Raw genomic sequence first — 12,437 nt, 5'->3', positions numbered from 1 at the left:
ATTTTTTCTCCTAAATAATAAAACCATCATTTTAAAATCTGCATTTTGTGTTTACTTGTGTTATATTTGACTAATGGTTAAATGTGTTTGATGATCAGAAACATTTTGTGTGACAAACATGCAAAAGAATAAGAAATCAGGAAGGGGGCAAATAGTTTTTCACACCACTGTATACATATATACATATATATACATATATATACTTATATATACATATATATATATATCTATACTAATACTAGGCAAAGCCCTCACTCACTCACTCACTCACTCATCACTAATTCTCCAACTTCCGGTGTAAGTAGAAGGCTGAAATTTGGCAGGCTTATTCCTTACAGCTTACTTACAAAAGTTGGGCAGGTTTCATTTCGAAATTCTACGCATAAGGGTCATAACTGGAAGCTATTTTTTCCCATATAATGTAATGGAGTATTGAGTTGGAGATGGCCGCGGGGGGGGAGTTTCGTGTGACATCATCACGCCTCCTACGTAAGTACGTAGAGAACAAGGAAGAACTCCAAACAGCGATGAGCACAAAACGCCATTTCACAATTGAGAAGGCAGAAAAACATTATGAAGCAAATGATGCATACAATCATATTCATAAGTGCAGCTACTGCGGAAACAAAGCACACGGTGGAAAAAGTGAATGTCCTGCTAAAGGAAGACAGTGTAAAAAAAAAAACCGTGCATGCAGTTTGTCACATCACAGATAAAAAGGAAGACGAGCTGTTTATTGATGCAGTAAGAAACTAATCGATGAATGAAACCTCTTATCTTTACAACGATTGACAAACACGGAATGTAACTTGAACACATCCTACAAATATGAGCCTGATTGAAAGAAATAATGATAATCAAATCCTTGATGACAGCAACATTCAATAACACTCACAAAACAATTACTGTATATTGACAATCATGTTACGTTATTTTTAAAATGTTCCCTTTTCTTTTTCATAACTTCTACTTCTCCACTGCGATACACGGGTATATATATAAATGTATATATATACCCGATCTACAATACATACTTTAGCATAGACAAGCCACACGCTGTGGCTAATTGTAGAGTCTTAAGCCTCTAACGCCAACATTCGAGGTTGATTCCGAGAGGGATGTATTGACTATGTATGCGCTACCAGATTCATTTTACCTTAGCATCTCCTTGGTTTGGGGCGTATGAAAAATATTAGGTTAACGCAGAATCATGTTACGTTATTTTTAAAATTTTCCCTTTCTTAGCACAAGCACAGTTGAGAAGCTTCGATGCATGTACTCCATAACGCGTTAAAAAATAGCGCATTTAATCACACTTTCAATTCCAAGCAAGCGGGAACTTTTGTCAATGCATGATTTCCTGGTACATCCATTACACTGATGCACACATCACAGCTACAAAAATGTTAGAGTCGGAATAAAGCTCGCTCCTACGACTGATCATTTCGAATACCCGAGCGAAGCCTTGATAAAAGCATGGTTTTGTGCACACTGAAAAGCAAGCAAAATTAGATGCATTACAGAAAGCGGACTTTGTGGCTCTTACTGGGGATCATTGGACTTCCGTGACCGTTAGTAATTCTAAATACATCTAATTACAAAATGTTCAATGATCACACTGTTTTAGCCTAATGTACAAAATAATTTTGGCTAATGTTACTCAGAGTTTAAAGAGTAAGCTGGTCAAATTACCTTTTATGTTTCTGACTTATTTTTTAAGAAGAAAAACTGCACTTTATGGTGAAATTTTGGTTATTATTATTTAAAGACAATACTATTCTGAAAATGTACTCAAAGTACTTAAACTACCACTTTATTTTTAAGTCTGCCCAATTTTAACCAGGGATGATATTTTTATTTCTGTTTTGAATTCAAATGCAGTTTAAAAGCTTTTTTCAGAAATTAAAACAGCTTCAGTTTACAATATTCATTTCCATGTCTATTATTTGATTCTGTAAGCCCACTAAAACCGTTTTAAATAAAAAAAAAACATTTGCGATTTGGGGCAAATTTCGTGTGCGATTACATACGATTAATCAAGATTAATTCTTACACAGCCTCTAATTAATTGGATTAATTTTTTAATCGAGTCCCACCTAATATATATATATATATATGTAGATATATATGTAGATTTGTATATATATGTGTATATACAGTATATATGTAGATATGTATATGTTGGATATACAGTATGTATATATGTGTGTGTGTATATATACAGCATGTGTATATATATATGTATGTGTGTATATGTATATATATATAACTGTATATATATATGTGTATAGATGTGTATATATATATATATATATATGTTTATATATGTGTCTGTGTGTGTGTGTATATATATATATATATATATATATATATATATATGCCAGCACCACTCATGACAATGACAAAACAATTACATTGTCAATCATGTTAAAATGTTTCCGTTATTATTAAAATGTTTCCTTTTCTATTTATATATCTATATATATATATATATATATATATATATATATATATATATATATATATATATAGATGGATAGATAGATAGATATGACAACAACACTCATATCAATGACAAAACAATTACATTAACAATCATCTTATGTTATTTTTAAAATGTTTGTTTTTCTTTTCATAACTTCTTTAACACACTACTTCTCCGCTGCTGAAGCGGGTATTCTGCTAGTATATATAGAAACTGCTCTAAAAAATTAAAGGAACACTTTGAAAACACATCCGATCTCAATGGGAAAAAGAAATCCTCCTGGATATCTATACTGATATAGACTGGGTAATGTGTTAGGAACGAAAGGATGCCACATCGTTTGATGGAAATGAAAATGATCAACCTACAGAGCCCTGAATTCAAAGATGCCCCAAAAATCAGAGTGAAAAAATTATGTGGCAGGCTAGTCCATTTTGCCAAAATTTAATTGCAGCAACTCAAAATTGTACGCAGCACTTTGTATGGCCCCTGTGTTCTTGTATACATGCCTGACAACATCGGTGCATGCTTCTAATGAGATGACAGATGGTGTTGTGGGGATCTCCTCCCAGATCTGGACCAGGGCATCACTGAGCTCCTGGACAGTCTGAGGTGCAACCTGGTGGCATTGGATGGACCAAAACATAATGTCCCAGAGGTGTTCTATTGGATTTAGGTCAGGAAAGTGTGGTGGCCAGTCAATGGTATCAATTCCTTCATCATCCAGAAACTGCCTGCATACTCTCACCACATGAGGCCAGGAATTGTCATGCACCAGGAGCCACTGTACCAGCATAGGGTCTGACAATGGGTCCAAGGATTTCATCCTGATACCTAATGGCAGCCAATGTGCCTTTGTCAAGCCTGTAGCGGTCTGTGTGACCCTCCATGGATATGCCTCCCCAGACAATCATTAACCCACCACCAAACTGCTCATGCTGAATGATGTTACAGGCAGCATAATGTTCTCCAGACCCTTTCACTTCTGTCACGTGCTCAGGGTGAACCTGCTCTCATCTCTAAAAAGCACAGGGCACCAATGGTGCATCTGCCAATTCTGGTATTCTATGGCGAATGCCAATCGAGCTGCATGCTGCTGGGCAGTGAGCTCAGGGCCCATTAGAGGATATGGGGCCCTGGGGTCACCCTCATGAAGTCTTTCTGGTTGTTTGGTCAGAGACATTCACACCAGTGGCCTGCTGGAGGTCATTTTGTAGGGCTCTGGCAGTGCTCATCCTGTTCCTCCTTGCCCAAGGGAGCAGATACTGGTCCTGCTGATGGGTTATGGACCTTCTATGGCCCTCTCCAGCTCTCCTAGAGTAACTGCTTGTCTCCTAGAATCTCCTCCATGCCCTTGAGACTGTGCAGGGAGACACAGCAAACCTTCTGGCAATGACACGTATTGATGTGCCATCCTGGAGAAGTTGGACTACCTGTGCAACCTCTGTAGGGTCCAGGTATAGCCTCATGCTACCAGTAGTGACACTGACTGTAGCCAAATGCAAAACTAGTGAAGAAACAGTCAGAAAAGATGAGGAGGGAAAAATGTCAGTGGCCTCCACCTGTTAAACCATTCCTGTTTTGGGGATCATCTCATTGTTGCCCCTCTAGTGCATCTGTTGTTAATTTCATTAACACCACAGCAGCTGAAACTGATTAACAACCCCCTCTGCTACTTAACTGACCAGATTAATATCCCATAAGTTTCATTGACTTTATGCTATACTCTGATTAAAAGTGTTCCTTTAATTCTTTTGAGCAGTATATATATATATATATATATATATATATATATATATATATATATACACATATACATATACATACACATATATACACATATATATATATATAAATACATACATATATATATACACATATATATACATACATATATATATACATACATATATATATACACATACATATATATACATATATTCATACATATATATATACATATATCATACATATATTCATACACTATATATATACATATACACATATATATATATATATATATATATATATATACATACATACATACATACATACATATATACATATATATACACATACATACATACATATATATACATACATACATACATACATATATATACATACATACATACATACATATATATATATATATATACATACACACACACACACACACACACACACACAGTATATACCTGTATATATATACTAGCAAAATATCCGCACTTGAAAGTACTGCCTTAAACTTTTTATTAATAAGAAAATTCATCCTTTTTAAACTGAGGGAAAATATACCAATAATTATTTGTTAAGGATCTCTTTGTATACCTCATTGTCAGTTCGGCCCTCCGGTTGTAATATGACCAAGCTGTGCGCTAAGCTTACTCTTGAGCATGCAACATACAGTTGGTCATGTGAAAAGTAATCTTGTCTCAAATCTCACAGCTTGCATTGCTGCTGTCATAATCGGTTTGAGTTTCATGGTTTGTTTCAATTACGACAGTATTTGCAGGACTTGTGTTGAAGTGACATTCGGCATCTGTCAAGCGTTGTAAGCACACAACCGGTTTCATCGATAACTTCACATCTAGCTTTTGAGAGTTTAAACATTCATAAACATCAAAGTGTCCACTACTGAAATCACCACCTGTGTATCTAAGATTTGAAAGGTGTAAAATATTTGGCCATTTCAGTACACTTGAAAGCAACAACCGAACAATTCAGCAGCAGCCATAAACTCACATGCAGAACCATAGGTGAAGGGCTTAAGCATTTCACTCTTATAGTGCTCCTGTGTAGTATAATTATATCCTGTACAGTCATCAGTCCACACCTTGAACCTGTCCCAGTCATTCAATACATAAGACACAATGTTCCTCCGGATATCAAGAGTGAGCCTGATATGGCCGTGCAATATGTAACAAAGAGAATGGAAAAGGTAGATGCCATCTCCGGGCATGGAAACCACTTCGTAAGTGACAGTTCTTTGATCGATGGTGATCACCTCGATAGAAATGTTAATGGGGGTACGGTTGGAACGATAAAGAAAATGGGTACCTGAACAATGTAAAGTAAGTCTAAAATACCTACACAATAACTACAATCGTAATAAACGAACAATAAAACAGCAGAGAAGCCGTGGATTAAATAAAAAGGCTGTAGTTATCAGCAGGGAGACGTGAATCCCGTGGCAAAGCAAGGAAGGGAATGTAGATACTGGTGCGACGGACGGCCTTATATAAACAGGCAGCCAACAACGTGGGAGGCGTTGGGATGGGGGCCCCAATGCCGCCTCACAGGGTGACCAATCTGCAGGCTATGGATGTATATATGTACGAAAGTAGGATTCAGTTAGCGTTGGGAACCCGCGTACCAAATTTCTTGAAGATGGGCCCATAAGTAACAAAGACCGTTGGAAAGTTCAATATGGTGGCTGACAGTGGCGTCATACCACCAAAATAAGTACGTACATTGGTTCTGGTTAGTGCAGGGAAGCCGCCTACCAAAATTTGTGACGATGGGGCCATAAAAAAGAAAGTTCAACATGGCGGACGTTGTCGACCGTTATGACTGCTACGTGTAGAATTTTGAAATGAAATCTGCTTAACTTTTGTAAGTAAACTGTAAGGAATGAGCCTGCCAAATTTCAGCCTTCTACCTACACGGGAAGTTGGAGAATTAGTGATGAGTGAATGAGTGAGTGAGTGAGTGAGTGAGTCAGTCAGGGCTTTGCCTTTTATTAGTATAGATATACAGTAATCCCTTGCTATATCGCGCTTCGACTTTCGCGGCTTAACTCTATCGCGGATTTTAAATGTAAGCATATCTAAATATATATCACAGATTTTTCGCTGGTTCGCGTATTTCTGCGGACAATGGGTCTTTAATTTATGCTACACGCTTCCTCAGTTTGTTTGCCCTGTTGATTTCATACAAGGGACGCTATTGGCGGATGGCTTAGAAGCTACCCAATCAGAGCATGTATTACATATTAACTAAAACTCCTCAATGCTATAAGATATGCTTCCCACGCGGTGCTCTATAGTTTGCTTGTCTCTGCCTCTCTCTCACCCTCTCTGACATTCTCTGCGCCTGATGGAGGGGCTGTGAGCAGAGGTGCTGTTTGCACAGAAGCTGTTTGCCTAGTGGATACGGAAGCACCTCTAAGAAATGCCGCTTTATCGCGGTGCTTCCAAAAGCACACTTATTGATTTTTTGATGGTTTGCTTAAATCTCGCTCGCTCTCTCTCTCTCTGACATTCTCTGCGCCTGACGGAGGAGATGTGAGCAGAGGGGCTGTTTGCACAGAGGCTGTCTGCTTAGAAGATACTGACGCTCCTCTAAAAAATGCCGTGGCAAACTTAAAAGCGCACGTATTGATTTTTTGATTGTTTGCTTTTCTTTTGCGAGCTCTCTCTCTCTCTGAAATTCTCTGCTCCTGAAGAGATGATCTATTTGCATTCTTTTAATTGTGAGAAAGAACTGACATCTCTGTCTTGTCATGGAGCACAGTTTAAACTTTTGACTAAAGGGTGTTATTTCATGTCTATAGGGCTCTAATAATGTTAACAGTGTGGGAGAGTTTATAAGGGCTTAAAATATATAAAAATAACTATACAAACATATGGTTTCTACTTCGCGGATTTTCATCTATCGGGGGGGGGGTTCTGGAACACAACCCCCGCGATCGTGGAGGGCTTACTGTACAGTGTATATATATATATATATATATATACACACAATATATATACACAATATATATGCACATATATAACATACTAGCCAACCCGCGGCGTACCATACGCCGCATAATCAGGCCGGTTTTTAATGATTTTAAGCAGAGGGAGAAAATTAACATTTGAAAAATCGGTAATGTAATAAATCAGCATGAAAAGCAACATTGTAACAATGCACGGAACGAACCAACACACAATCGTCTGAAGTGACTGAAAACTGGCGCCCCGTCCTCGCGCCTTCTCGTGCCAGACGGAGGGATGGGGGTGCATGGCGCGGAGTGTGGATTGGGAGGAAAGGAGAATGACATCGATTCAGCTCCGTCCGTCATGCTAGTCTGCTGATTTCTCGTTCAATATGCATTGCCCACTCATGTGCCCACCTCCAACTCGTCACTTGAGTCGCCGTCTTTATACAGTACAGATGTACCTGTGACTTACGTATACTTTTCATTGCTCTGTGCGGGTATGGCTGCTATTCTATATACTGTGCCTGTATATTCCACCAAGACACCCGACCACGGTAGTAGCGAGGTGGGAGGGGGGTGTGTACAAAGGGTTGGGACGCAACCAGTGGGAGCGTATGAGTCGCACTTAGTGGGACTTAGTTTGCAGCCCGAATGGGGTTCATCGGCTTACCCGCCCGGTAGACACACGGTCTACCCATGCACAAGGTTCTAGCCGCATGTAGACGGAGCTGGAGCATTTCTGCGGGAATGGAGTGAAATAAACTGTGCAGGCCCTGCAGTATATTACTTTGCCTTCAGTGTGCCATTACACTGCAGCTCAATCACCTCCATCTGAATCTGCACAGGTGCAGTTTCCACATTGACTACAAATTGGTTTGTTCTTCAAAGTCACCAAAGCGCCGTGCGCTCAGTTTATCAGCAAAGTGCGTATTTGGGAACACCATTGTGCTGACTTGGTTCAGCATTACTTGGCAACAGGGAAAGTGGGGCAAGTTGCACTGGTGCATTTGTGTCTCCCATAAAAGTAGCTTCACTTGAAGTCACTTTGTGATTTTGCATGGGTAAAAAACGTCTGCTGAAGTGTCAGATTCTTCTTTAACTCTTCTGCTTACTGTATCTTCTGCTTTGCATTCAGGTCTTTCAGGTTATCCTGATGTTTTGTCTCATAGATTAAATTCTGTAATTACAGCCATATTAGCTCCACAAATGAGACACACGGGTTTACCGGCAATGTCAGTAAACATATACTCAGCCTCCCATCGGTTTTTAAAGGTTTTATTTTCAGAATCAACTTTTCTCTTTGACATCGTGTGGGCTAGCTTCGCAATAACTTGCAGCATCATAAGCTAGACTTGATTAAAGCGGTAAGTGTTCAAAAAGGCAGCTGAAGCGCTGCATTATGGGATCTGTAGTTTATTGTGTTACCAGCGCTTCATATCGCCGGGCCATTAATAACAATAATATATAAAATGATCTCGCGGGCCTTGAGTTTGACACATATGATCTAAGATGACGCATGTTTGTCGCTGAAGCGAATTGCTGTATGTAGCGTGTAAAACAGTTTGCTATGGTGCACGCACGCGCGTGCGTAAACGAAAACTTTTTAAAGACTGCCTACTTCATTGTGTTTTAACCTCAGTTGTAAAGGAATGTTTTAAGGACCCCATGGAATACCCCTCGGTTTTGGATGCTTTTCTATATATAATCCATCAAGATACCCAACCACGGTAGGAGGGGGGTGTGCACAAAGTGTAGGGACGTAATGAGTGGGAGCGTATGAGTCACATTTAGTGGGAATTCCACGGCTTGCAGCCCGAATGGGGTTCAATGGCTTACCCACGCCTCTCTGCGCTGGATAGACACACACAAAAAATGTCATGCATAATTATTTATTGAATGCTAAACACTCCTGGAAAGACACGGATGTCTAAAACGGGTTGGTGTGAGAATACAACAGTAAGTGAATGAAAAGACGGAACTCCGGAGAGAGCATAATACAACACAATAGTGAACCCGCGACATAACAAATGGCGCGTGGCTCAGACGTGCATGCGGACTCTTACCACAGACACAAGGGGCTAACTGGGTGGTCGGTGAGTTTTTGTGTCCGGGCAAATTGGCAGGCAGTGTGAATGCCTAGAGAGCGAGGGTAGATGCCGTCTGGTGAAAAAGGAGCGTTGGTGGGCAGGAAAACGTCTTTCGTGTTCCTGCAGGAGCATCTAAGAAGACGCATGATTGTTGCGGAAGCGAATAGCTGTATGTAGTGTGTAAAACAGTTTGCTATGGTGCACGCATAAGTGCATTGTAACCGAAAAGTTGGTTTTTAAAGACTGCTTACTTCATTGTGCTTCAACCTCAGTTGTAAAGGGATTGTTTTAAGGATCCCATGGGTTACCCCTCGCAAACCGTTTCACAAGCTGCATATGGCGATTCACCTCCGCTAGAAACATGCCTCTATGAACAGTCAACGTAGCTCGAAGGTGCATGACATTAACCTGACCTGCACTGCATGTGGCCTCTACAACAGACAAATATAAATGACGCCATTTTTTCTGTGTCGTCGCGTCCGAGTTAGTGGGCGTGGCCATGCGAGTTGTTGTCATATCCAATGGTCTTGGAGTTGGTGGGCGTGGCTCTTTCCTGCGTGCGCCATAGGTGTCTCACTTGTCTGCAGCTTAGTGAATCCACGCCTCTTCCGGCGTGCTTTCCATGGTTGTCTTGCCTTAGTGAATTATATATGTAGATATATTTTAAGAAAGGTGCTATATTGTGCCAGACCCGACACAGATTGACACAGGAGGCACATGTATAAAATAAAGAAACTTTTTATTTTTCTTCACCCGTGGGGTATGTCTTCCCCGTGAACCCCACAGGCATAACACAGTCCTAAGCACAATACCAAAACACCACACTCCTCTCTTTCTTCCACCACCACTACTCCTCCTCCTAGGCAACCTTGTCCTCTTCCACCGGACTCTGGCAGCTGGTTCCCTTTTATTGGGTAGCCGGAGGTGCTTGATTGGCAACATCCGCCTCCACTTCTGGGTAAGGCGAAACCGTTGCCCAAAAGGGGCCAGCAGCTCCTGCTGCATCACCCTCTGGCGGCGCCTGCGGAATCCCACAGACCTGCACAGAACTCCAACCCCCATGAAGCCCTGAGGGAGTCTGAGGCACCGCTGCAACCCAGGGAGGCTGCCATCTAGCGTTCAGGGGGTGATACTGGGCTTACCATCCTTGTCCCCCTGGCAGATGTGGTGAAGGGGCCATCCATCACAATGTGTGTGTGTATATATATATATATATATATATATATATATATATATATATATATATATATATATATTAACAGGCAGAGAATTCAGGCTGACAGCTTTTATTCTAAACAAAAATCAATTATTTGCTGATGGAGAGATTCACATGTTTACCTGCCTTAAATGGACCCTACATGTAATAATTTTTCTATTAACTAAACAGGAGTTATTCTGCTACTTTGGTTATTTATGTAATAGTTAACCATTTTTAACAAATTAGATATGATCATATGCATGAGACTTCCACATTTTTGCAATGTAGTCTTTCATTAAAAATCTTTTAATAAGTTAACTTCATATTCTGTTCACAGGTGCTTTTGTGGCTAAAATCGCTAGACCAAAGAATCGAACAGGAACCATCAAATTTAGCCAATCTGCTGTGGTGGGACAGCATGAAGGAGAAACTTGCCTTATGTTCAGAGCAACCAATATACGGGAAAGTCCTCTAACAGACATTAGGGTAAATGCCATCTTATATCAAGAACGAGAAGACCAAACTCTTCACCAAACAAGTGTTGACTTCCACCTAGATCGCCTAGGTAGAAAAAAGTGTCCTTTTTTTGCTTTCCCTCTGACATTCTACCACCCACTGAACCAGTACAGTCCACTTTACCCAGCACTACGAGAGGGGAACATGACTCACTTTGAACTTGTTGTCTTCCTGACTGCAGTCCAGGAAGGAACAGGTGAATCATGCCAGAAGAGGACCTCTTATGTGCGCTCAGAGATAGAACTGGATCATTATTTTGCATCTGTTCTCGAGTTGGGCATTCATGGCAATTACAGAGTTAACATGAGAAACTTTAATAAAGTTCTTCCAGGTGCAGCATTTTTTAAAGAAGACAGAGAGAAGGCTTTTGCTCAGATAAATGGCGATCACGCAGAAACCTCAATTGTAGGTGAGAATAGATTAAGGGATATTTAATCTTCTATCTTACAAAAGACTGCTATAGCTGTTATTCAAGAGATCAATCTCAATCTTATTACCACAGCAATGATTTCTTTCCCGCTCTGGAATTTTCATTTTGTTGGCAATATAAAAACTCATGGAAGTTATATAAAAACAATTGCTGTGATTGAGAGAAAAATCTGCAGGAGGCACAAAAACAAAGAAATACCACTGAAAGGATAAAACTGAATGAACTGTTTAACTTCCCTAATCCTCTAACAAACATGGACTCTTGCAAAACAACATCACTGAAGAAGCATGTTTGCCTTATGTATTAGATTAAAAAAAATCAAGTTGATTAATAACTACAACATTTACACAGTTTTGGTGAAAAGAAATTAAACCTTGCTGAATGGAAACCTGTGTTCTTAAAGAGACTAAAAAGTCTGGCACTGATCTATTAGACTAAAGTTGAACTAAAAATGAATTCTTATAATTTATATCTATTGTATATTGTTTGGAAAAATGACTATGGAATGTAGAAATGCTAACCTCTTGAAACTAATAAACAGCATGCTACTCTGAATTCTCCTCTCTGTTTGCTTTATTAAAGTGCCTACATTCAAGATTTGTAGGATTATTTTAAATTTACAAAGCTGTATAAGACCTTAAAACACCGCAACCATCACAAATATAGCTGAAATGAGTAAAAACTGTTATTTAAATCAGAAATGTAAGGGTTTTTTTCATTATGTATTTAATTTGCATTTTAAAATTTTAACATAAAAAGAGGAGTCTGATTATCCACTTTTTGTTCAGTGTTACTAGTTTGAATTTAAAGAATCACAGGTAGAGACAGCTACTGGAAATGTTTAAAATGTAACATATTTAATGAATTTGTTCTGTGGTAAAAAATATCCCTTTAGATATTTGTGTGAACATATTCAGTTTACAAAGGAGTATAAAATAAAATTAGGTTTTGTGAAGACTCTTCTTAGTAATCACTTTATACTATTTACACAGATTATCACTAGATTATTATGCAAT

The 12,437-nt window shown here is 39.3% G+C and overlaps 2 protein-coding genes across 6 annotated transcripts in view; one reads left to right on the top strand and one right to left on the bottom strand.

The window, feature by feature from the left end:
* The window catches only part of kcnj13 (potassium inwardly rectifying channel subfamily J member 13), a 37,346-nt gene extending 24,996 nt beyond the window's left edge, over positions 1 to 12,350 (top strand). The window contains exon 4 of the mRNA XM_039762276.1: positions 10,813 to 12,350. Within this exon, the coding sequence (XP_039618210.1) occupies positions 10,813 to 11,426 (614 nt within the window). The 3' untranslated portion in view covers positions 11,427 to 12,350. The remainder of the gene's footprint in view (positions 1 to 10,812) is intronic.
* The window catches only part of gigyf2 (GRB10 interacting GYF protein 2), a 343,857-nt gene that overhangs the window by 203,607 nt on the left and 127,813 nt on the right, over positions 1 to 12,437 (bottom strand). The gene's annotated exons all lie outside the window — the stretch shown is intronic.

This window comes from Polypterus senegalus, chromosome 1 (assembly GCF_016835505.1).
Source record: "Polypterus senegalus isolate Bchr_013 chromosome 1, ASM1683550v1, whole genome shotgun sequence".
Classification (NCBI taxonomy): domain Eukaryota; kingdom Metazoa; phylum Chordata; class Cladistia; order Polypteriformes; family Polypteridae; genus Polypterus; species Polypterus senegalus.
Note: the sequence above shows the minus strand (reverse complement) of the source record. Positions and strands in the feature narration are given on the sequence as shown.